This window comes from Zootoca vivipara, chromosome 8, assembly GCF_963506605.1.
Source record: "Zootoca vivipara chromosome 8, rZooViv1.1, whole genome shotgun sequence".
Lineage (NCBI taxonomy): Eukaryota > Metazoa > Chordata > Lepidosauria > Squamata > Lacertidae > Zootoca > Zootoca vivipara.
The window spans coordinates 81,062,434-81,085,276 of NC_083283.1; the positions used below are offsets into that span (position 1 = coordinate 81,062,434).

A 22,843-nucleotide genomic window follows, 5' to 3' on the forward strand; every position below is an offset into this window, starting at 1 on the left:
TAGTCTAAAGGAAAACGGATGCGCTTCCTTCCCTGATGCTGTGGCAAGTGCTGCTCTGGGTCTCTAGTCACCAGGGACCAACTCCAGAGACCCTGGTCCTGAGGGAGGGGGCACAGGGCTAGCGGCTGCTGCCTCCTCCCCCTCCTCCCTCGGCAGTCCTGAATTGTGGAACCAAAAGCCTAAAATGCAATACTGTATATAACATCTAACAACAGTAAAGTATCTTCAAAAAGAAGATTTTGATCATATTATTATTATTATTATTATTATTATTATTATTATTATTACTACTACCACTACAAACAGAATTTTGAAGGTTTCTTCACTTATGACCTGAATAACTATTTGGGGGTTTTTACACAAAAAGAGAAGCACACTGTCATAAATAATAATAATAATAATAATAATAATAATAATAATAATAATAATAATAATTTATTATTTATACCCCGCCCATCTGGCCGGGTTCCCCCAGCCACTCTGGGCAGCTTCCAACAAAACATTAAAATACAGAAATCAAACATTAAAAGCTTCCCTAAACAGGGCTGCCTTGAGATGCCTTCTAAAGGTCTGGTAGTTGTTGTTCTCTTTGACTTCTGGTGGGAGGGCATTCCACAGGGTGGGTGCCACTACCGAGAAGGCCCTTTGCCTGGTTCCCTGTAACATGGCTTCTCGTAGCGAGGGAACCGCCAGAAGACCCTCGGTGCTGGACCTCAGTGTCCCGGGCAGAACGATGGGGGTGGAGACGCTCCTTCAGGTATACTGGACCGAGGTCTTAACAATTTGGGGGGGGCACAATCAGGCTCTTTTAATCTCTACAAAGTATGAGCTCCTCAGATTTTGAGGGGGGGAAATATCTCACTGCACACTTTGCAAATGGAAGCTTATCTTGATTCTCTCTGTGCATTTTTTCTTCTCTCCCTGGCTTTCAGACAGCGAAACACAGATGTCACGAAAGATCAGGCCATGGACAAATAGCTGAAACACTCCTTGAGCAGATGTAAAGGCTCACCCAGCTGAAAGCATTATCTGAGCACAATGGCATGAGTTTCAAGGATCAGTGAGCTATGGCACGAATCACCCTCTCTTTCAAAACTAGATGCAGCGCCTCCTAAAGCAGCCGCGGGAGACGGGTGGACAATGACCCGAACGAGGTCACAAGGCCATTTCCCACAAGCTCCAACCACCTTCCCGACACCTGACATTAGATATACGGTCAGGTGTGGAGCAGGAAAAAACGCAGGTCACCTGACCTCATGGCAAAATCAGGTGGACCTGTCAAGGGTGTTGGAGGAGCTCAGAGTCCATCTCAGTGCCAGCGTGGTGTAGTGGTTAGGACCAATGGACTCGTAATCTGGGGAACTGGGTTCGCTTCCCCGCTCCTCCACATGCAGCTGCTGGGTGACCTTGGGTTAGTCACACTTCTCTGAAGTCTCTCAGCCTCACTCACCTCACAGAGTGTTTGTTGTGGGGGAGGAAGGGAAAGGAGATTGTTAGCCACTTTGAGACTCCTTAAGGCGAGTGAAAGGCGGGATATCAAGTCCAAACTCCTCCTCCTCCTCTTCTTGTTCTTCTTCTATATATTTATGGCTGTCATTCCAATATTCTAACCCCTGGCCACAAATAAGCTTAGCCCTGGTTCATACATGCACACATTAGGGAACAGAAGGTTTTCCATTCCTTTCCGTTTCGTGCGTTCCCTGCATTCTGTTCTTCCTTTCAGTTTAACTTAATAAGTTAATTTTGGAATTCACATGTTCAGAATTTGTCAGAGTTCCCACATGTATCTCCCGTAGATATGTTCATCGATTATAAATTCACACAAAATTGAATCTTGGACAGATCTTACAACGCCTTTGTGAGCTGTGATTTAATTTGTGCGCAAATGTGTATGTTGTGTACATTGTGGTGCTTTTTTGTGCTGTGTGTTCAGGAAGGGATGTGAACTGAAAACTGTGGCGAACTGCACATGCACAGAGGCCTGAGCAAAACTTGGAAATAAAAAAAAAAGGAAAACAGGGGATTTGATGGTGCATTGGCGCAGCTTCAGAAAAAGGCTGAGGTGTTTTGGAACTCCAAAACGTGGGATTAAATTCAATGCAGGAAGCATCTCTATTTCACATGGATCTACAGTTCACAGCTGTGGAGTTGGTGGGCAGCAACTGGATGTGGGTTGCCTCTGCTGAAATGCATAATGTATAGGGGAGGCGAAGAGATACAGCAGCCATGGCAGAAGATCCCTATTGTGACAGTCTACTCAGACATGCAACTTTTGTCCAGTTGGTTGGGTCAGCAAGTAAAGAATACAAATATCACCAGGGGGGGGCTCTGGGGGGGGAGGGAGGGGTGGAAGGAAACCCAATTACAAATTAGACCTCCCTTGGATGGTCACACCTCATGGGTCCTCTTGTGGCAGGAGGGGGCTTGTGGGGAGGCGGCACGAAGATGGAGGGAAATAATGTTGATCTTTAAGAATAAGAATTGGAATCAAGAAAAGAAACCCGCCATAACTATATTAAGGAACTATGAAAATCAGGAAAAAGGGATCTGAGGAAGTCACAAATACAATGTTTAACAAAGTAAGAAATTGATATTTTTAATTGTTTGTATGTTGGAGGATTATATATAAATAGTTGGGGGGGTTTCTTATCCCAATCTCTCCTTTTGTCTCGGGGCCTCCTGATAGCAGGGGGGGGGTCCAGGAGCAAAGGAGAGGGGGATGAGGACAAACCCAGATTCAAAATGGACTACCTTCGACTCTCAACACCTGCAGGATCCACTTGTGGCAGAAGGGGACTTGTGGGGGGAGGGAGGGAAGGTGGACAAAAATGTTTTGTCTTTTTGTGTTATTATATAAAATTAATAAAAATTATTTTTTAAAAAAAATAGAATACAAATATCACAACTCATTCTTAGCTGATTAGTTTTCTACAGCTAGAGAATTCTGAGTGGGACCCGTAAAATGCAAAAAAGGAGTTTATCGGTTTTTAAAAAGTCAATTATTACCTGTAAATTATCCAGGATGATTCGGAGTAAATGAACTTGCCGTCGAACAGCTCCAGAGAACCTCTCATACGTAGAAGCATCATATTCACTCATCTGGATTTCTTTTAGTCTGAAGAAATGAGATGAATATAGAATGGAATGAGTAAGAGGCATTTTGCACAGCTATAAAAGAGCTGGTCAGCTTTCTTAAAACGGGACATACGAGTGCCACAGTGCAGAATAAAACAGGCCTTCATAGCTTAAGTTCTAAAACAGACATTCTACCGCATTAACTGGGATGGTCCAAATTCAACAGAATTTGAATCTCAGCTAGACTATTTTTATACTGAACTCTCACATCTTGAAATCTGGTTTGTCTTATCCTGTTTTGAGAAGATATAGAAGTGAAATCAAGAAAACTGAAGCATTCAGGGAGCCATTTTGATTTCCTTCACATATATTGGAGGTTTTAAAAAAGAGCTTGCGATTCCTGCCTCGCAGGGAAGTTGGACTAGAATTAGGCTGCCATATTTTGAAGAGCAAAAAAGGGGGGACGCATTTGCCGACTTCTACTTTTAACTATGAACTATAACTCCCTTCCAACTCTATACAGTTCTATGACTCTGTCTCATGGCTCATCCAGACTTCCGCTTGTCCTGCCACTTTCTCCTGAGGAAACCCGATCTTTAGGTCTCTATCAGAGCAAACGTCAATTGGGTTTCCTATGGACTGACATATGCCCTGATATAAAGCTAAAGAGTGGGTTTGTCCCTTGAAAAGGGCAAAGAGGAAAAGGAAGGAAGGAGCAAGATTCCCCACGGCTATGGGGTGACAACTTTAACAGAGAGGTCACAGACTACCTCTCAACATGTGCAGATTGTCTCTTGTCTAGTATTTCACCAACACAAGTATCATGATGCAAGGGTAGGAAGTTCCAAAAAGTAACAGCCATTTTCCCAAGGGAGAACACAAAGTCATGTCGTATTTGGAATTGAGCCACAAATGGGAAGTGGAGGGGGAAGGGCTTAGCTTTGTTGTTGTTGTTTAGTCGTTTAGTCGTGTCCGACTCTTCGTGACCCCATGGACCATAGCACGCCAGGCACTCCTGTCTTGCACTGCCTCCCGCAGTTTGGTCAAACTCATGTTCGTAGCTTCGAGAACACTGTCCAACCATCTCGTCCTCTGTCGTCCCCTTCTCCTAGTGCCCTCCATCTTTCCCAACATCAGGGTCTTTTCCAAGGATTCTTCTCTTCTCATGAGGTGGCCAAAGTATTGGAGCCTCAGCTTCACGACCTGTCCTTCCAGGGAGCACTCAGGGCTGATTTCCTTAAGAATGGATAGGTTTGATCTTCTAGCAGTCCATGGGACTCTCAAGAGTCTCCTCCAGCACCATAATTCAAAAGCATCAATTCTTCGACGATCAGCCTTCTTTATGGTCCAGCTCTCACTTCCATACATCACTACTGGGAAAACCATAGCTTTAACTATACGGACCTTTGTCGGCAAAGTGATGTCTCTGCTTTTTAAGATGCTGTCTAGGTTTGTCATTGCTTTTCTCCCAAGAAGCAGGCGTCTTTTAATTTCGTGACTGCTGTCACCATCTGCAGTGATCAAGGAGCCCAAGAAAGTAAAATCTCTCACTGCCTCCATTTCTTCCCCTTCTATTTGCCAGGAGGTGATGGGACCAGTGGCCATGATCTTGGTTTTTTTGATGTTGAGCTTCAGACCATATTTTGCGCTCTCCTCTTTCACCCTCATTAAAAGGTTCTTTAATTCCTCCTCGCTTTCTGCCATCAAGGTTGTGTCATCTGCATATCTGAGGTTGTTGATATTTCTTCCGGCAATCTTAATTCCGGCTTGGGATTCATCTAGTCCAGCCTTTCGCATGATGAATTCTGCATATAAGTTAAATAAGCAGGGAGACAATATACAACCTTGTCGTACTCCTTTCCCAATTTTGAACCAATCAGTTGTTCCATATCCAGTTCTAACTGTAGCTTCTTGTCCCACATAGAGATTTCTCAGGAGACAGATGAGGTGATCAGGCACTCCCATTTCTTTAAGAACTTGCCATAGTTTGCTGTGGTCGACACAGTCGAAGGCTTTTGCATAGTCAATGAAGCAGAAGTAGACGTTTTTCTGGAACTCTCTAGCTTTCTCCATAATCCAGCGCATGTTTGCTATTTGGTCTCTGGTTCCTCTGCCCTTTCGAAATCCAGCTTGCACTTCTGGGAGTTCTCGGTCCACATACTGCCTAAGCCTGCCTTGTAGAATTTTAAGCATAACCTTGCTAGCGTGTGAAATGAGCGCAATTGTGCGGTAGTTGGAGCATTCTTTGGCACTGCCCTTCTTTGGAATTGGGATGTAGACTGATCTTCTCCAATCCTCTGGCCATTGCTGAGTTTTCCAAACTTGCTGGCATATTGGGTGTAGCACCTTAACAGCATCATCTTTTAAAATTTTAAATAGTTCAGCTGGAATATCATCACTTCCACTGGCCTTGTTATTAGCAGTGCTTTCTAAGGCCCATTTGACTTCACTCTCCAAGATGTCTGGCTCAAGGTCAGCAACCACACTACCTGGGGTGTACGAGACCTCCATATCTTTCTGGTATAATTCCTCTGTGTATTCCTGCCACCTCTTCTTGATGTCTTCTGCTTCTGTTAGGTCCTTACCACTTTTGTCCTTGATTATGGTAATCTTTGTACGAAATGTTCCTTTCATATCTCCAATTTTCTTGAACAGATCTCTGGTTTTCCCCATTCTATTGTTTTCCTCTATTTCTTTGCATTGCTCATTTAAGAAGACCCTCTTGTCTCTCCTTGCTGTTTTTTGGAAATCTGCATTCAGTTTCCTGTATCTTTCCCTATCTCCCTTGTATTTTGCTTGCCTCCTCTCCTCCGCTATTTGTAAGGCCTCGTTGGATAGCCATTTTGCTTTCTTGCATTTCCTTTTCCTTGGGATGGTTTTCGTTGCTGCCTCCTGTATAATGTTACGAGCCTCCATCCATAGTTCTTCAGGCACTCTCTCCACCAAATCTAAATCCTTAAACCTGTTCCTCACTTCCACTGTGTATTCATAAGGGATTTGATTCAGATTGTATCTTACTGGCCCAGTGCTTTTTCCTACTTTCTTCAGTTTAAGCTGGAATTTTGCTATAAGAAGCTGATGATCTGAGTTACAGTCAGCTCCAGGTCTTGTTTTTGCTGACTGTATAGAGCTTCTCCATCTTTGGCTGCAGATAATATAATCAATCTGATTTCGATGCTGCCCATTTGGTGATATCCATGTGTAGAGTCGTCTCTTGTGTTGTTGGAAGAGAGTGTTTGTGATGACCAGCTTGTTCTCTTGACAGAACTCTATTAGCCTTTGCCCTGCTTCATTTTGAACTCCAAGGCCAAACTTGCCAGTTGTTCCTTTTATCTCTTGATTCCCTACTTTAGCATTCCAATCCCCTGTAATGAGAAGAACATCCTTCTTTGGTGTCATTTCTAGAAGTTGTTGTAGGTCTTCATAGAATTGGTCAATTTCACTTTCTTCAGCACCGGTAGTTGGTGCATAAACTTGGATTACTGTGATGTTAAAAGGTCTGCCTTGGATTCGTATCGAGATCATTCTGTCATTTTTGAGATTGCATCCCATTACAGCTTTTGCCACTCTTTTGTTGACTATGAGGGCCACTCCATTTCTGCTACAGGATTCTTGCCCACAGTAGTAGATATGATAGTCACCCGAACTGAATTCGCCCATTCCCTTCCATTTTAGTTCACTGATGCCCAGGATGTCGATATTTATTCTTGTCATCTCATTTTTGACCACATCCAGCTTACCTCCACTCATGGTTCTTACATTCCAGGTTCCTATGCAATATTTTTCTTTACAGCATCGGACTTTCCTTTCGCTTCCAGGCATATCCGCAACTGAGCATCCTTTCGGCTTTGGCCCAGTCGCTTCATCAGCTCTGAATCTACTTGTACTTGTCCTCCGCTCTTCCTCAGTAGCATGTTGGACGCCTTCCGACCTGAGGGGCTCATCTTCCAGCGTCATAACTTTTATATGCCTGTTGTCTTTGTCCATGGAGTTTTCTTGGCAGGGATACTGGAGTGGCTTGCCAGTTCCTTCTCCAGGTGGATCACGTTTAGTCAAAACTCTCCACTATGACCTGTCCATCTTGGGTGGCCCTGCATGGCATAGCTCATAGCTTCTCCGAGTTATTCAAGCCCCTTCGCCACGACAAGGCATTGATCCATGAAGGGGGGGCTTAGCTTTAGGCGATGCAATTAGCTCTTAAGTAAGTTTGTGATGGGGACCAGGGACAGTGGAACCCAGAGGCTCCCGCTTGGGTTGGCAGATGGAAAAGCATCAGGAGCAGAATGGGGTGCTAGCACCTCCCAGTCCCACGAGGACCAGCAATGCCCTTGCAAGGAGAGGAGCCAGTCTGTGCCAAAGGCTTCCAAAAAGCCTGTACTCCTTGCGCCGCCACTTGTTAAGTGAAGCTAAAGGAATCACAGAGTTCCTCAGCGCCAATGGACCTGAGCACTTCAGTAACAATGCGCCCGCATGCTCCCAATGCGATCATGTGTGTGACGAGCAGGTTTCAAACTAAATAGCACAATATCTTTCAAGTAATGGAGCAGTTAAGACAATTGGTGTAAATTATACATAACTGCAAACAACTTCCTGGGGGTAATCAAGAAACAAATCAAGTGGAGAAGGAAGGCAAAGGAGCAAATAATTTACTGAGCGACTGCCTATGCCTTCTTATGCATACTCATGTCTTTAAAAGAGCTGAATCAATCCCTCCCATGTATTAGCATCCTTTTTATTAGGACTGCAGCTTGGGAGGGGGGAGAAGTGAACTACCCCTGCTCCCTGTACATGGTACAGTCCTGATTGGTGCTCCACTTGTTGCTGGTTAAATGACAAAGATCAGGCATGTTAAATGCACACACATGCATCCATGCATTATCTGCTGGGGCCCTTGATGGATAATGTGTCTAGTAGGCAGAAGGGATTTCACTTTTTTAAATCCAACGCTTCTTTCAAAGTGTCCATTGCATGAAGAAAAAATCCGTTACAAAGTGAATATTGACCTCTGTTTAAAAGCCTTTTCTCCCATTTCCCTGGCGGCTTTCTTCACCTCTTCGGGCACAGCATCTTTCTCCGCTTGAGACACCTGGTAGACCTTGTGGCCAGCATCCAGTCGGTACGGACCGCCTTTGCCGCCCAGCCCAGCCGTGTCTCTTCCACCTAGAAAAGAAGCAGAAACGGTGCTCTTGATTTTTGGATGGAGAAGAATCCAATGGCTTTTCAAACTTCTCATGTTGGTGACACACTTTTTAGACATCATGCATCATTTCGCGACACAGTCATACAGTTTTACTAGCAAACCGAAGGTTGTATTGTGTTGTGACACACAGTTTGTTGGATTTTTTGAATAGTCAAGTTACTTTAGAGCCGGTCTAATGTAAACACTGTCTGTTTAAGAGAAACAGATGCAGGTGATTTCTAATTGCCCACAGGCGTGGGCTCTGCTTCTTGTATATAAGGCTTTGCCAGAAAGCCTTCTGCATTTCTTAGTTAGATTCTTTCAGTTTGATTCATCTCTAAGTAGATCACTCTCTCAGTTGTTCTTAGTTTAAGAGATTCCTTAGTTGAATCTTAGTATGCTTGATTAGTTATAATGCTAGTTTGCTGTTAATTAATGGGAGGTTTGTGGGAGGTTTTGGAAAGTGGGTAGATAACATTGCTAAGAGAGAAAGCATTTATCTTTAGTTTAAAGTCTCTTTAGAGTCAGTTTTTTTTTCAGTTAAAGAAACCCAACCGTTTGTATTTTCATCTACATACTTTTACAAGTGTGCAGCTAGTAAGGGGTTTCATATAAGGGAAATAATACCCTACGTTCTTGGTGGTTGTTTTCTTAGCCAGGTCAACTTCTGACTGCGTGTACTCTGCGTGAAGCGTACTTTAAAGGGCCGCTGTAAAACTGGGATATATGATTTAGGTTAAGCAGGTTTCAATATCCAGTTTTCTCCAATATTATTCTTATCATATATATTATATTCCAATACAGTTTGGAAAGCTCTGCCCTAGAGAATGAGCAGATCAGCATACTGTCATTTCAAGCGAATTGTTTAGAACTGCGTGCTACATACGCAACAGAGCTTGGGACACCCTAACCACTTCAGCATGTTTCAGGGAGGGCCCCTGAATATCAGACACAAACCTGTTCCACCAGCCCACGTGTTTCCACCAACATGAGGGGTATTATCTGGATCCATCTTCCCATGCTTAGGAGAGCTGACATCCAAACCGCTTTCTCTCTGGATAGTTATCTGTTGAAGCAAAAAACAAAGTTTGCAGAAAAATGATGGTTATAGGATACTCTGCCACGTGCTGTTTATAAGATCTAGACATAGAACCAACTTGACCATATTACTATTCCTTCGCCCAAAGGATGGCTGATGCAATGCATCAAATAAAAATTTTTCTGGGCAGGAAGGAAAGAAAATCAGGGCTATATCTGGAGCACTGAAACAGTGTGAGCAAGTCAAAACATATAAAGCATCACAGAAGGGTACCTTTTTGAATGGTCAGGGCTCCTTAGAGAAATCAACAAAGGGGGCAGAGAGAACGCAAGGAGTTAATTTGAATTTTGTCAAAATGCTCTTTATGCTCCCTGGCTCCCGAGAAGTTAGGGCAGAAAACGCGACAGTGTCTGAACTTGCTTCTGAGTCTGGATCTGTATCTTAAGATTGAACTTCTTCCACCAGAGGCCCTGAAAAGGTGCTAAAAATGTGAAACTTCCCATCAAGTCCAGGGAACTTGCCCTAAAGATCAACATGCTCCTCTCTCCTGGGCAACTCAACTGCATGACCTTGAACCTCACCGGTTCCTTTGGTGGGCCTTCTCTGCCTTCTCTGTTTCTTCCAAAATAGTTTATTATATATATTTTAAAGTTATCTTTTAGATCAGTACTGAATTAATGCTTGAGGACAATTTCTATATTCATTCCAATCTTCATTAGAAATTTGATGCTTAATACATTGGATACATTTATCACCAAACCTATCAACTTTGTGCTCCATTCATGTCCATCAAGGGGTTATAGATACCTGCAATGCAGTCATTTACCACAGCCTTTACAGAGAACGACTCTAAGGGAAATGCCACTCTATGAACTGTACTGTATATTTATATTTGACCAATGGATGGTGCTGTTGTTCCTCCACTGATGAAGAGAACAGATAGCCCTGGCAGAGCAATAACACCAGGAACAGGCCACCAGAAGCCTTTTTTTCTCATGACCTGTGAAAAGCATTTGATGGCTCCAATAGCAGGAGCACGTCAGCAGTTACACAAGGTTCTGTAAACAGGGAGCATCTTGCAAAAATGGGACAGGAAAGATCGCCCAGTGAAAGGAACTTCTGCATCCTGGTTCCATAACCAGCCTACCAGGTGCTGCTGATGTTTAAGACATGTTGTTCAAGATGAGAAACAATTATCATTTTAGAAAATGCTTGGCGGAAGATGGAGGCTAGCAGTGGTTGCCTGGGTACTGTTGGTAATAAGATATCTTTATTGTCATTGTCCCCTTGCGGGAACAACAAAATTACTCGGTTGCTACATCCACTCCGATAAAGCATTCCGCATAATCCAAAATTACAAAACCTAATTAAAAACAGTAAATATAATACAAAATAACAAGTAAAATAAGATGACTTCAAAGTCCAGTCTTTCCATTTAAGGCCAAAATCGCTCTAGAGAAGAAACTGTTCCTGAGACGGCTCGTTCTTGCCTGCATTGTTCTATATCTCCGTCCCGATGGTAGGAGCTCAAAGAAATGGTGACCAGGGTGCGTTGGATCTCTTGATATGTCTAGTGCTTTCCTATGGCACCTGGTGGTATAGATTTGTTCTAAGGTGGAGAGTGAGCAGCCAATAATGCTCTCTGCTGTTTTAATAATTCTGCACAGCCCTGCTCTATCCTGAGTACAGCTTCCGTACCACACACATAAACCATACGTGAGAACGCTCTGTATGGCACAGTGATAGAAGGCAAGCAGCAGCTTTTGTGGAAGATGGTTTTTCCTTAAAATTCTCAAAAAATACAGTCTCTGCTGCGCCTTCTTCACAAGCCCCTTTGTGTTAACACTCCAGGACAGATCCTCCTGTAACTCAATGCCTAGAAATCTAAACGTTGTTACCCTCTCCACACAAATTCCGTCAATCAAAAGTGGCTGGACCTTGTTCTTCTGTCTCCTAAAGTAATATGGGCTGTGTGGAGCAATCTGTGGCTCCGTGTCTGGATTCTTTACTACTTTCTTCTGCAGGCCTCTGCAGGGAGCTTTTTCTTCAGATGAGAATCATTCTGCCTTTTTGTACTTTCGGACCAGTCTGGTACTGTACCCACATCCAGACCTGAAATACGCTGCCTTCAATCCAGGCTTTGAGGGAATCTGGAGCCATAAGGGAGGTTGGGGCTGGAGCAGGCAAAGATAATAATGGCCTTCTGGTAAGTTCAGGGCAGAAAGCAGGGCTCCTAGTACTGACTCTAAGTTTCCTTCCTAGATTTTTATAGCTGCCCCATAAGAGAAGCTGTCTGTGAGGCTCACAAAATAAAACACAAAAAAATAAAAGACAGCATAAAGTGGTAAGAAACCTAAACAATTAATAAAACCCCCACAAAATGCAAATAAAACACAATTTTAACTGTCTAACCGATCCGGAGCCCATAGCTGCCAAGTCTCCCGTGTTCCCCGGGAACCCCCCGTTTTTCCAGCTGTCCCCAGCCGAAAAAACAGATTTTTTTGTTTCCCCCCAGTTTATTCTGGTGCGGAGGCCATTTTGGAACTGGGCGGAGCATGCTCAGAAGCGACTTTTGATGCATGCTTCGCCCAGCTCCAAAATGGCGGCAGCGCTACTTCCGGTATAGTCCCTTATTTCTCAGGCCGGAACTTGGCAGCTATGCCGGAGCCATCATCCTGAATGCCGCTTGCAGGGGCTGCTTTTCCGTTCTGTCTTTGAAGAGGATTTTTAGGATGAGGACCCCCAGGCCCAGGTAACTCAAAAGGCTGTGTTTCAGCCTAAAAGCACAAAATTTAACCCCTGGATCCCCCAGTGTGGAATGTGCTTCTTCGTCTTACCTGCACAGGCCTGCCATTCTCTTCTCCAATCATGGTTTTCCATTCCTGGAGTGATCTCTCAAGACTTTCCAAGCTGGTTTCCCAGAGCCTGACGTTGCCACCCATGTCGACAGTGACCACACCTGCTTCACCGAGTGCGGCCAGCAAGACGTCCGTGTCTGAAATCGCCGAGAGCCACGATGTATAGGGAGTCAGGTTCATTGGTCTGAAAACCGAGGGAAGCAGGTTTACTTAAAGTGTATTTTAAAACTATAGAGAACTGAAAATGGTGCTGAGCTTTGAACAAAGTTAGGGAAGCCCTGCAGATTAAAATATTAGTGCAATGGCTTCCGTTTGTTGTTTGCGGCTGAGACAGATTTAAACATGAAATACCTGGGAATGGGAATATATTTAAGTTTCTTTGTTGTAAGATCTGTAATTTCCAGGTAACCAGCAGCTTGGGGAGGAGTAACATCTGCAAACAGAAGTATTGGAGGGATATTTTATAGTTAACAGCAAACTCTTTTAATAAATCGCGTTTCCACATCTCTCAAAAACACTTTATAAAGCTTAATTTCAGAAAAAAGAAATGAAAAGCAAAGACAAATGCTTATGCTGTGAATGTTGAACTATAAACAAACACGAACAAAACCTGATCAGGCATGAATGAGCCCATCTTAACCTATCATCTCGTAACAAACACCAAAATGTAAGTACACTTGAAGAGCATTTCAACACAGAACGCTTGGGGAAAGCTGAATGCCAGAGATACAGACTGAGACGAGGATGCCCCAACTGATTTCCTCTTCCAAATTTTTAGAGAGTAGCAGATTTTAAAAGCTACAAACACGCCTTTTCAGTTGGTATGATAGTTATCTAGCGGTTAATGCATGTACATACAAGCAGAAGACTTAACTTGCACTTGAACCATTTAGACCCAGGTGGGTTGAACATAACTTCTATACTGACCATAGAGGCAGCTCTACCCAATCACTCAAGGATATGCACAGCCCCTATAAACATCTCCTGCAGACAACTGGCAAGAGCTGATTAGTAAGCATTAGCAAGCCCTACCACAAAGCACACTGGGAATCTCTCCGGAAGGCTTCTGCCGCCACTACAGAATAGCTTCACAACATAAGGGCAAAAAACTTGCTTTCAAAGGAAAATAAAAGACCTTTTATTTTCAACCAGGCCTTTGGCTAATTAAACAATCTATGGCCTTTTAAATGTGTTTGTGGGAGGGGGGGTCATTTTTTGTTCTTGCTGTTATGTATTTTGTGTTTTCATTTTTATGTTGTAAACCGCTTATGATAAAGAGTTGTACAGAAACATAATTAATGAATTACAAAGTGAGGTTCTTGTTATGTGCGCAGCATCATATTCTGTGCATTTGCACAGAATCATGAAGCACGCAGTCCTGGCTACACTACACAAGAGTACAAAATTCTGTATTTGCCAATTCAGCATTCTGTTGTAGAGCTTGCTGCTTCTCAAAGAAGTAAATCACACTAAGAACAGCAGCAACCTAAGTGGAAATGTAATTTAGTAATCGCGCAACTATTTGGTATTTGTGTTACCTTTGGGATAAAGTTCTTTCAAAGGCACATCTCCAGGAGCCAGAACTCTGACCACCTGATTGGCAGCTGCAAGAGTCACACAATTTGGTCGCTTTGCTGCTCCTCCTTTGCTGCGCTTTCCATAATACAATGGATCAGAAGCCAAAGGCTGCCTCTGGCCCAGGACAGAGTCCCTCTTCCAGCTGTAAACCTCATTGGGAGACTGCAAGGAAATCACAAGAGAAGCAGGGGCGATAGGACTGCACTGCACAACAGAGTATACAATCCTGTAACTCAGTACAACTGGTCCATAAAATGTGTTAAGGGTGAACACTAAGGGAAAGGGAAAATATCAACTTAAACCTTCACTTCCTTGAACAGGCATATAGCCTGGGGACTAATGAAGGCTCAACAGGCTTCTGCAATGAAAAGTTCACCAATTGTGGCTCCGCAAAGCCACAGGGACCCGTGTTGTGGTGAAATCTACCCACAGAACTTCCTGCAAGGTGTGTTAACAGGAACACCTCCTAGATCTTGTTTGGAATGCTGTTGTTAACTAAGCAGGTATTTAAATGAAAAATATATATTACTTCTACTGAAGTGTTATATTTAATTTTATCTACAATGCATTGTCTAATTTCTTAGATATATTTCAGTTAAATCCTGCTGCACGATCAACTAATTAAGAGGTGGCTGCATCTCCTCTCCTCTGCCAATTCTGGGCAACAGACGATGGTTAAAAAAAAGGTAAGGTAAATCACCCCTGGATGGTTAAGTCCAGTCAAAGGTGACTATGGGGATGCGACGCTCATTTTGCTTTCAGGCTGAGGGAGCTGGTGTTTGTCCACAGACAGCTTTCTGGGTCATGTGGGCAGCATGACTAAACTACTTCTGGCGCACAGGGCACCATGACAGAGACCAGAGAGCATGGAAACGCCGTTTACCTTCCCACCGCAGTGGTACCTATTTATCTACTTGCACTGGCGTGCTTTTGAACTGCTAAGTTGGCAGGAGCTGGGACAGAGCAATGGGAGCTCACCCCGTCACAGGGATTCAAACCGCCAACCTTCCTATCAGCAAGAGGCTCCGTGGTTTTTATGGTGGCACCATAAATGCCTCCATTATATGAAGGGCATCGACTGCTACCATGCAGGATCAGAATTTTATAAAGCTTGTCCAGAGCTAATTATCCTACCTAGTGTGGCATCCTTGATGCTGACATTTCATTTCTATAAACTATGGTAAGTAAAAATGACGCCTACCATGAGGTGTGGAAATCCAACGACGAGAGAAGCGTAATGATGTTCATCAGAGAGCATTCTGTTGGGGGAGCTGATCTTCTGCCCAAGTGCTACACTTAGGTTTTCGGAAGACAACTGGTCACATGAAACTGCCTGTGGCATATGCAGTTCTGAAGTGAGGCAAAAGGGAAGCAAACAAATACGGAAACATTTTTATTTAATCCAGAAGAGCAAAAGCTTGCATCCCGCTAAGGGGCCAATCCTTTGGCAAGATACGCCAGGGAGCGCAGCTGAGGATGCCACAGATCTCCAGCTCACCTGGGCTCACCTGGCATTAAGTCACCAACCCCAACTTAGCCAAAGATATATCAGTGTAAACTTGCTCTTCCTGGCTCAGCGACGGCTCAGCAAGCTGAACTGAAACTGGCTGAGTCTGGTGCAAGGGGAGTTTTGAAGCCTGGGGACTCAGTCCATTCAGTTGGCATCCCAACAAACACCACTCTTTTAAAGGCTTATTTCCCCTCTGCCACCCTTAGGAAGAGCAACAGGAGATGCCCCACTGCTGAATGGGGGCTTGGATCTGGTATGATTTTACACCATCTTAATTTACTCCAGCTTGCTTTAAGGCAGCTTCTTTTGCACAAGATTGCTCCCCAAGTCATACTGAGATAAACTCACTGAAAAATCAAAAGATTTAAATTAGATATTGTCCACTGATAGTTTGTAGGCTGAGCAGGATTTGCATGGTTCAGCAGCTATTCCTAAGAGGTGATGAGATGCAGTTTTCACCTGGTGATTGGCAGGCAGCATAGAAAAGTGCGGGAATGTTACTACCTGACATTTAGAAAACGTCTGAAGGCAGCCCTGTTTAGGGAAGTTTTTAATGTGTGATATTTTAATGTATTTTAATCTCTGTTGGAAGCCGCCCAGAGTGGCTGGGGAGGCCCAGCCGGATGGGCGGGGTACAAATAATAAATTATTATTACTATTATTATTATTGTTAGCAGCTTCCACTCGGTTACGCCCTGCCCCACCCTCTTCCAGGTCCAAAAGGACCCTAATTTTGGCAATTGTGTGGCTATTGGACATGCCTCAAATGCTCGCCGCCTGTACTGAGGCTCCCAGTTAAAACAGAAAGACATAAATAGTTGCAACTAACTTTTCCTGTTGATTTCAATTCGACTGAATAGAAACTTTCTTTGGATGTAAGTCACTGTACCTTGTCATCTGAAGTTATAACTCTTCTACTTTGGCATTTGGAAGGGAAACAATTGTAGAAGAGACCACAATCTTGTTAGCAGTACTGTAGTAAGATTAATGATGACTAGGAATTGTCCCTTTAAAGCTTTTAATTCACATGATTGTGCAAACATAAAGTGTGACCAGTTGGAAACCTGACTCATGCAGTGCCAAACCAATTTTAAATTCTCTACCTGTTTTTATCCCAGATTCAGTCTCCACTGGCTCTTCATTCAGTGCGTGTAACTGGCAAATTCCATGCGCTTCAGATTCCATATGCGTAGGCTTAGTTAAAAGATATTTCCTGCAAATCATGTGGAATTGCCCACTGGTTACTTAACACGGCCATATTTATCTCTTGTCCATTGCCCGGATCAATACTGTCACAATTGTTTGGTTCCTGCGCCCCCAATCTCTCTCTCCCACCCTCAAATTATCCTTAGGACTTATTCTCGGGTTAAACGGTCACGTAGCTACCACTTCAAAATGACTCCTCCCTCCCAGTATAATACCAGCTTTATGCGGAGAATCAAGGGAGGCAGGCTGATGACATGACTACTTCTTCCCACATATGTTGCTGGTGTTTATGAGGTGCCATGGCTGTGATGCAGCCACAGAAAAGGAGCAGCCCCACCTCCCCAGGCACAGTAAGAATGTTCCCCAGTCTTAACTTTAGGGTAGGAGATCACAGAGGTAATCTTTTTTGTGATGACTGCAGATAGTCTTGATCCTTGTAGACACCATTACAAATACTATTACATTTGCTTTACCAGTCTTAAGATTCATACCCCACGTTAAGTGCTTGAAAACCTGGTGGATTTCAATGGGCTGGAGCAGAGCAAGTTTTTAACTCATTAGCATGAACACTAAGCCAAACCATGGCTTAGCAAGAATAGGCAGGTCCCTGGAGTGAAAATCATAGCTGCTTTGCTCCTTCCCTGGACCTGCTGCTGCCATGCAACCCAGAGCTAAGCCATAGTTTGGTTTACTGTCATGTGTGAAACCAGGTTTGTGGTTTGCTTGTAAATCAAGAACAAAGCTTTGTTATAAGCCTGTAGTTTATAGGGAGAGAGACAAACCACAAATTCAGGCTGTAAGCCAAGCACTAAGCCAAGCCACGGACGGCAGCAGCATGGCCAAGGGAGTAGTCAAGTGGCAGCAATTTTCACCCCAGATACCCCCAGGATTACTGGCTCTTACTAAGCCAAAGATTGGCTTAGCGTTACATAAAGGCCACACCAGTATTTTGGGCTGGATCAGGCCAATAAAACTTGCTAAAAGCAGCAGCAGGGGTTACAAAAAATGGAAATTCCCAAGTTATGGAGAAATATTTTCATGCAAATATTCAGGCATGGAGAGGGCATGGATAAGTCTACGTTTCTGGGTAGAACATGCAGGCCTATCCTATATAATAATGTCCAAGTTGTCCCTGCGTCCAAGCTGTCCCGTGTGTCCCTGGGTAACTGCGCATGTGCCCCAGGGATACAGGGATTGGACAGCAGAGACCGCGCGCGCGCACTCTCCCCCCCCTCTGCCTCCTCCAACCGCCGCTCCCGCCGGACACCGCCTCACTGCAGGGCACGTCAGGGAAGCGAGGGTGGAGGCCGGCGAAGGCCTCCTCACAACCCTCCCTGGCCGTGAGGAGCGGCGGTTGGAGGAGGCCGTGAGGGGGGGAGAGTGCGCGCGTCCTTCCTGTCGGCGGCTGGGGGAGATGAACGGAGGAGGAGAACGCAGCGCTTTCTCCTCCTCCATTCCTGTCCCCCTGCCGCCGACAGCAAGGACAGGTCCCAGGGTTCGGAGAAGCGCTGCGCAAGCGCTTCTCCGAACCCTGGGATGTCTTCTTCCTGTCGGCGGCTGCGGGAGAGGAACGGAGGAGGAGAACGCAGCGCTTTCTCCTCCGTTCCTGTCCCCCTGCCGCCGACAGCAAGGACAGGTCCCAGGGTTCGGAGAAGCGCTGCGCAAGCGCTTCTCCGAACCCTGGGATGTCTCCTTGCTGTCGGCGGCTGCGGGAGAGGAACGGAGGAGGAGAACGCAGCGCTTTCTCCTCCGTTCCTGTCCCCCTGCCACCGACAGCAAGGACAGGTCCCAGGGTTCGGAGAAGCGCTGCACAAGCGCTTCTCCGAACCCCAGGATGTTCTAGCGCCCGTTATTAAACGGGCTGAAATACACTAGTATGTAGTATGTTTATCTTACTGGTTTGTTTTGCTCTCGACCAGGAGCCAGTGGTCTTCTGCCACTAAAAAGACGGAGGAGAGTTTGATAGGCAGTGTGATGGTATGAGCACGACCTTCCAGGACATCTAAAACAGTAAGATGACTCCTGGAAAATAAAGGGGTAAGAAATACAAAATTAGGCAGAGGACAAATGCAGGAGGTGGGCCTGTTTTTTTGTGTTGTTGTTTTTTTTTTGCCATGAGGGGAGGGAATAGGAAACAGGAGTTCTTTCTCACCCTTCTTCTTTATAGAACACCAGCCAATTTTTGTGTGAAAACTCTCTGCACATTTTGTGACTCTTCTAAGAAAAAAAAACAAATTACAAAATTACCCATTTCAAACTCACAAAATTACCAAATTCATCTTAACTTCAGTAAAGAGTAGTCTGCCTGCTTACAGGAGGAAAAACAAACAGCAAATGAATGGAAAGTGCTTCATATCAGACATTTACTTCCATAGAGACCTTGTTTGGCAAAAAATATAGTACTATATTCCAAAAGCCAGCAGGGTGCACTCTACTGATATATAAATGGTTATAACCACAGATTCCCTTGTTTATTCAACATAAACTGCATTGAGACTGGAACAAAAGTGATTTATCATGTGAAGCTGTCAGCCCGTTGGGCCCATCGAGAACATTAGATTTTACCCTACTCTCGAAAAACGTAGCCCGAGATATTTCTAGTTCTTTTGAATTGAGATCCTGGGTACTGAACAAGAGGCCCTTTCACATGCAAATTATATTGCATTACAACTACATAGCTCCTCCAAAGCCCGTTTCCTATATCTGACTGTAAGGGAAATTTAATCAAAAATACATGCATATAAATTCCTGAAGAGTAGCTATGTTAGTGCCTGCAAGCAAAAACAGTTGTTCTGTAGTACCGTAAGAAAAACTAACGAAATGCATGAGGTTTCAAAGTGAAGAGCTTCCTTTATGTGTTGCTGTTCATAAAGGCTAGACAGAAAAAAAACTGTGATAACTGGGCTTGAAAAAGACCGAAGCTTCTCATTTCGGACAAAGCATAGTTGGCTACTGGGATGCCTTACCCGCTCTTCCTTGTTGCCCCACCAAGATGACCTTTTAGGACCCTCTTTCACATCTGGCGACAGTAAAAGCTGGCGTATGGATCCAGTGTTAATGTCCACCAATAAAATAGCATTGCTCTGCAAAGAGAAAGTAAAAAAAATTACATTCTTTTCCAGCATATGCCATTTTCATGGCATCATTGATTCATTTCACTTAAAGATTGACACTGAAGACATGGTAGAATTTTGAGTAGATTTCACTTTGTTGGAAACCACTACCTAAGCTTTTTTCTTTTCTTTTCAAAAGAGGCCCCTCAACAGCATTTCGTCACTGTTCACTGTTGGGTTGAAATCCTCGACTGAGGAGACAAATATATGGTTGGTCTGTTGTGTCAAACTGGTCTCAGTATCCCAACCCATGTAATGTCATATGAACGGGAGAGCACCAAAGAAATAATCGCAAATTGATTCCAAGATCTGCTACAGATCACTTCTTTGGTTATTTTGTTGAAGGAGGCTGGAGCAAAGGAAAGTGTTCAAGCAACCGGGAATAAGATGAGGCACAATCTAGGACCATAAAATTCATGCATGTTTATTTGGAAATAAGTGTGGTGAGACAGCTTCCCATATCTTTTAGGATATGGCACTAAGGTAAAGCACTTCATTTCTTTCTTTTTAAAAATTTAGCTACCTATTCGAGACCGTGACTCTGGGGTCTCCATGCCATATTGCTATAACTTCACCCTAAAAAATAGGCAAACATCAGTTTGGCAGAAATGTAAATTATGTGAATTGTGTAAATGCGAATTATGCCTTGTTGTTATTGAGCTGGTGAATTTATATCTGGGCGATAACACTTCAGGTAGCAAAAGGGAACACACTTGCCCAAATGTTCCTTCATGCAAAAGAAAGCTAGGTAGCAGGGATAAAAATTCTAGTCAAGAACCCCTTACATGTAACAAGTCTCCACTCATACATTCTGGATCGTAGTTATATTCAGCAAATCAACATCTCTTCTTTAAAAAGAAAGATTTTAAGTTAAACCCAGTAAGATATTGGCCAAGCACTTGGCATTATACCCTATGTAACTCCAAGAACGTGGGTGGTGCTGTGGTCTAATCCACAGAGCCTAGGGCAGGCACCCCCAAACTTCGGCCCTCCAGATGTTTTGGACTACAATTCCCATAATCCCTGACCACTGGTCCTGTTAGCTAGGGATCATGGGAGTTGTAGACCAAAACATCTGGAGGGCCGCAGTTTGGGGATGCCTGGCCTAGGGCTTGCCAATCGGAAGGTTGGCGGTTCAAATCCCCACGACGAGGTGAGCTCCCGTTGCTCGGTCCCAGCTCCTGCCAACCTAGCAGTTCAAAAGCACGTCAAAGTGCAAGTAGTTAAATAGGTACCGCTCCGGCGGGAAGGTAAACGGCGTTTCTGTGCGCTGCTCTGGTTTGCCAGAAGCGGCTTAGTCATGCTGGCCACATGACCCGGAAGCTGTACGCCGGCTCCCTCGGCCAGTAAAGCAAGATGAGAGCCGCAACCCCAGAGTCATCCGCAACTGGACCTAACGGTCAGGGGTCCATTTACCTTTATCTAACTCCAAGAAAGTGTTTGCAATGCTCACAGCCCCTATATATATACAAAAGTCCTTAAAGGAGAAGATTAAAAATGCCTGCTTGTTGAGTCTCTAATGTGCATTAGCACAATCCAACTAAATAAAGGGTTAAGATTTCCCGGCCATTGCAAGCATGAACAAGGCAGTTGTGTTCTTTCACTTAGTGGTGGGCTCAGGAGGTCGGCTGGCACCATAACAAGGCCCCTTTCCCAACCCTTTCAGACGTTAATGGCTCCCATCTGTAACAGGGACTGGTGGTGCATTGGTTTGTGTATAAAAATAGAAATTTGCATCACTGGTGAATACTTCCAGTTACAGCTTTGGCAATTCTTCAAGTGGGCTGGGAAGAAATGCTGTGCTTGTGCACAGTTTCGGCTATGTTTATTCTTTACTGGGAGAAAAGAAACCTTTGGGTGACCTCATGTCCCCAGTGCCTTGAATTCCAAATACTCAACAGATGTAACAGCCATTATTTTGAGGCGCCGCTCTTTTATTTTTAGCTACTGCAAAGCTTCCCTTTCCTTGATGCAGTTTGTTCCTTCGCCAGGGTTTTCCTCCCTTGGAAGAACTTAGTTCAAATAAGGGTGTAATTGCGACTAAGGGAAAGGGAAGCTGATGTTAGAGTTCTTCTAGATGGGAGGAGGGGAGTTTAAAAACGCAGAGGAGGAAGAAAGGATAGAGAAGAAAATATTTGAACAGGACTTATTTCCTTATTGCTTTGCCATCCCTCCTTTCCTGCAGGCAAATATTTCCTCCAAAGCCACACCCAGTTCCCCCTTTTCATGCCCCCCCAAGAACAAGAAAGTACACAATATTTTTGTTTTCCGCATGTGGGTAGCTGTTTGAAAGTGCTTTGGGGGCATACATTAATTTCCTTTTTTCTTCACTTTCTGCTGGAGCTCTTGGGACTGTTTCACAGTACAAGCGCATTGCAAGAGCAATAAAAGCACACATTATTATCTTTTTAGTGCTTAATGATGAGCCCCTGCTTTCATCTGCTTTCTTGTACAAAGTCTGCAAAAGGAAATTAGGATTTAAACTGGACTCTGAATGGTGATGATGATGGCACACTGCTTTTAGCCTGCAGAACAATTATCTGCATTTCTCTGTGCCATTAAGGTCCTGGAACATGAATAAAGGCATTTTTTCCCCAATGCACCAATTACATGAAATATCCAGAATGCATTTGTCTTGTTAGAGCAGACTATGTTGTTGTTGTTGTTTAGTCGTTTAGTCGTGTCCGACTCTTCGTGACCCCATGGACCATAGCACGCCAGGCACTCCTGTCTTGCACTGCCTCCCGCAGTTTGGTCAAATTCATGTTCGTAGCTTCGAGAACACTGTCCAACCATCTTGTCCTCTGACGTCCCCTTCTCCTAGTGCCCTCAATCTTTCCCAACATCAGGGTCTTTTCCAAGGATTCTTCTCTTCTCATGAGGTGGCCAAAGTATTGGAGCCTCAGCTTCACGATCTGTCCTTCCAGGGAGCACTCAGGGCTGATTTCCTTAAGAATGGATAGGTTTGATCTTCTTGCAGTCCATGGGACTCTCAAGAGTCTCCTCCAGCACCATAATTCAAAAGCATCAATTCTTCGGCGATCAGCCTTCTTTATGGTCCAGCCTTCTTTATGGTTTTTATTTTTCTAAATAAAGAAGAGCAGACTATAAAGGATAGGAACAGCAGCAGGAAGCAAACAGATGATTTGGTTCGGGAATTATGCGAGTGTGAAGTTGCCATCAAAGGCAGCAGCAACAACACCTCTCTTTTCATTTTCAGTGTTTAGCAACGCAAAACTGGATATATTATGTCACCATAAATTTTGCTCTGCTTAATAAGTGGAG

At 44.1% G+C, this 22,843-nt stretch overlaps 1 protein-coding gene across 1 annotated transcript in view; it reads right to left on the bottom strand.

Moving 5' to 3' along the window:
- The window catches only part of VWA8 (von Willebrand factor A domain containing 8), an 86,936-nt gene that overhangs the window by 9,668 nt on the left and 54,425 nt on the right, over positions 1 to 22,843 (bottom strand). The window contains exons 30-41 of the mRNA XM_060278247.1: positions 19,412 to 19,528; positions 18,598 to 18,662; positions 18,342 to 18,467; positions 16,343 to 16,452; positions 14,931 to 15,079; positions 13,690 to 13,891; positions 12,503 to 12,584; positions 12,131 to 12,335; positions 9,212 to 9,320; positions 8,079 to 8,235; positions 2,936 to 3,115; positions 1,013 to 1,016 (exon numbers count right to left, since the gene is read on the bottom strand). Of these exons, the coding sequence (XP_060134230.1) occupies positions 1,013 to 1,016; positions 2,936 to 3,115; positions 8,079 to 8,235; positions 9,212 to 9,320; positions 12,131 to 12,335; positions 12,503 to 12,584; positions 13,690 to 13,891; positions 14,931 to 15,079; positions 16,343 to 16,452; positions 18,342 to 18,467; positions 18,598 to 18,662; positions 19,412 to 19,528 (1,506 nt within the window). The remainder of the gene's footprint in view (positions 1 to 1,012; positions 1,017 to 2,935; positions 3,116 to 8,078; positions 8,236 to 9,211; positions 9,321 to 12,130; positions 12,336 to 12,502; positions 12,585 to 13,689; positions 13,892 to 14,930; positions 15,080 to 16,342; positions 16,453 to 18,341; positions 18,468 to 18,597; positions 18,663 to 19,411; positions 19,529 to 22,843) is intronic.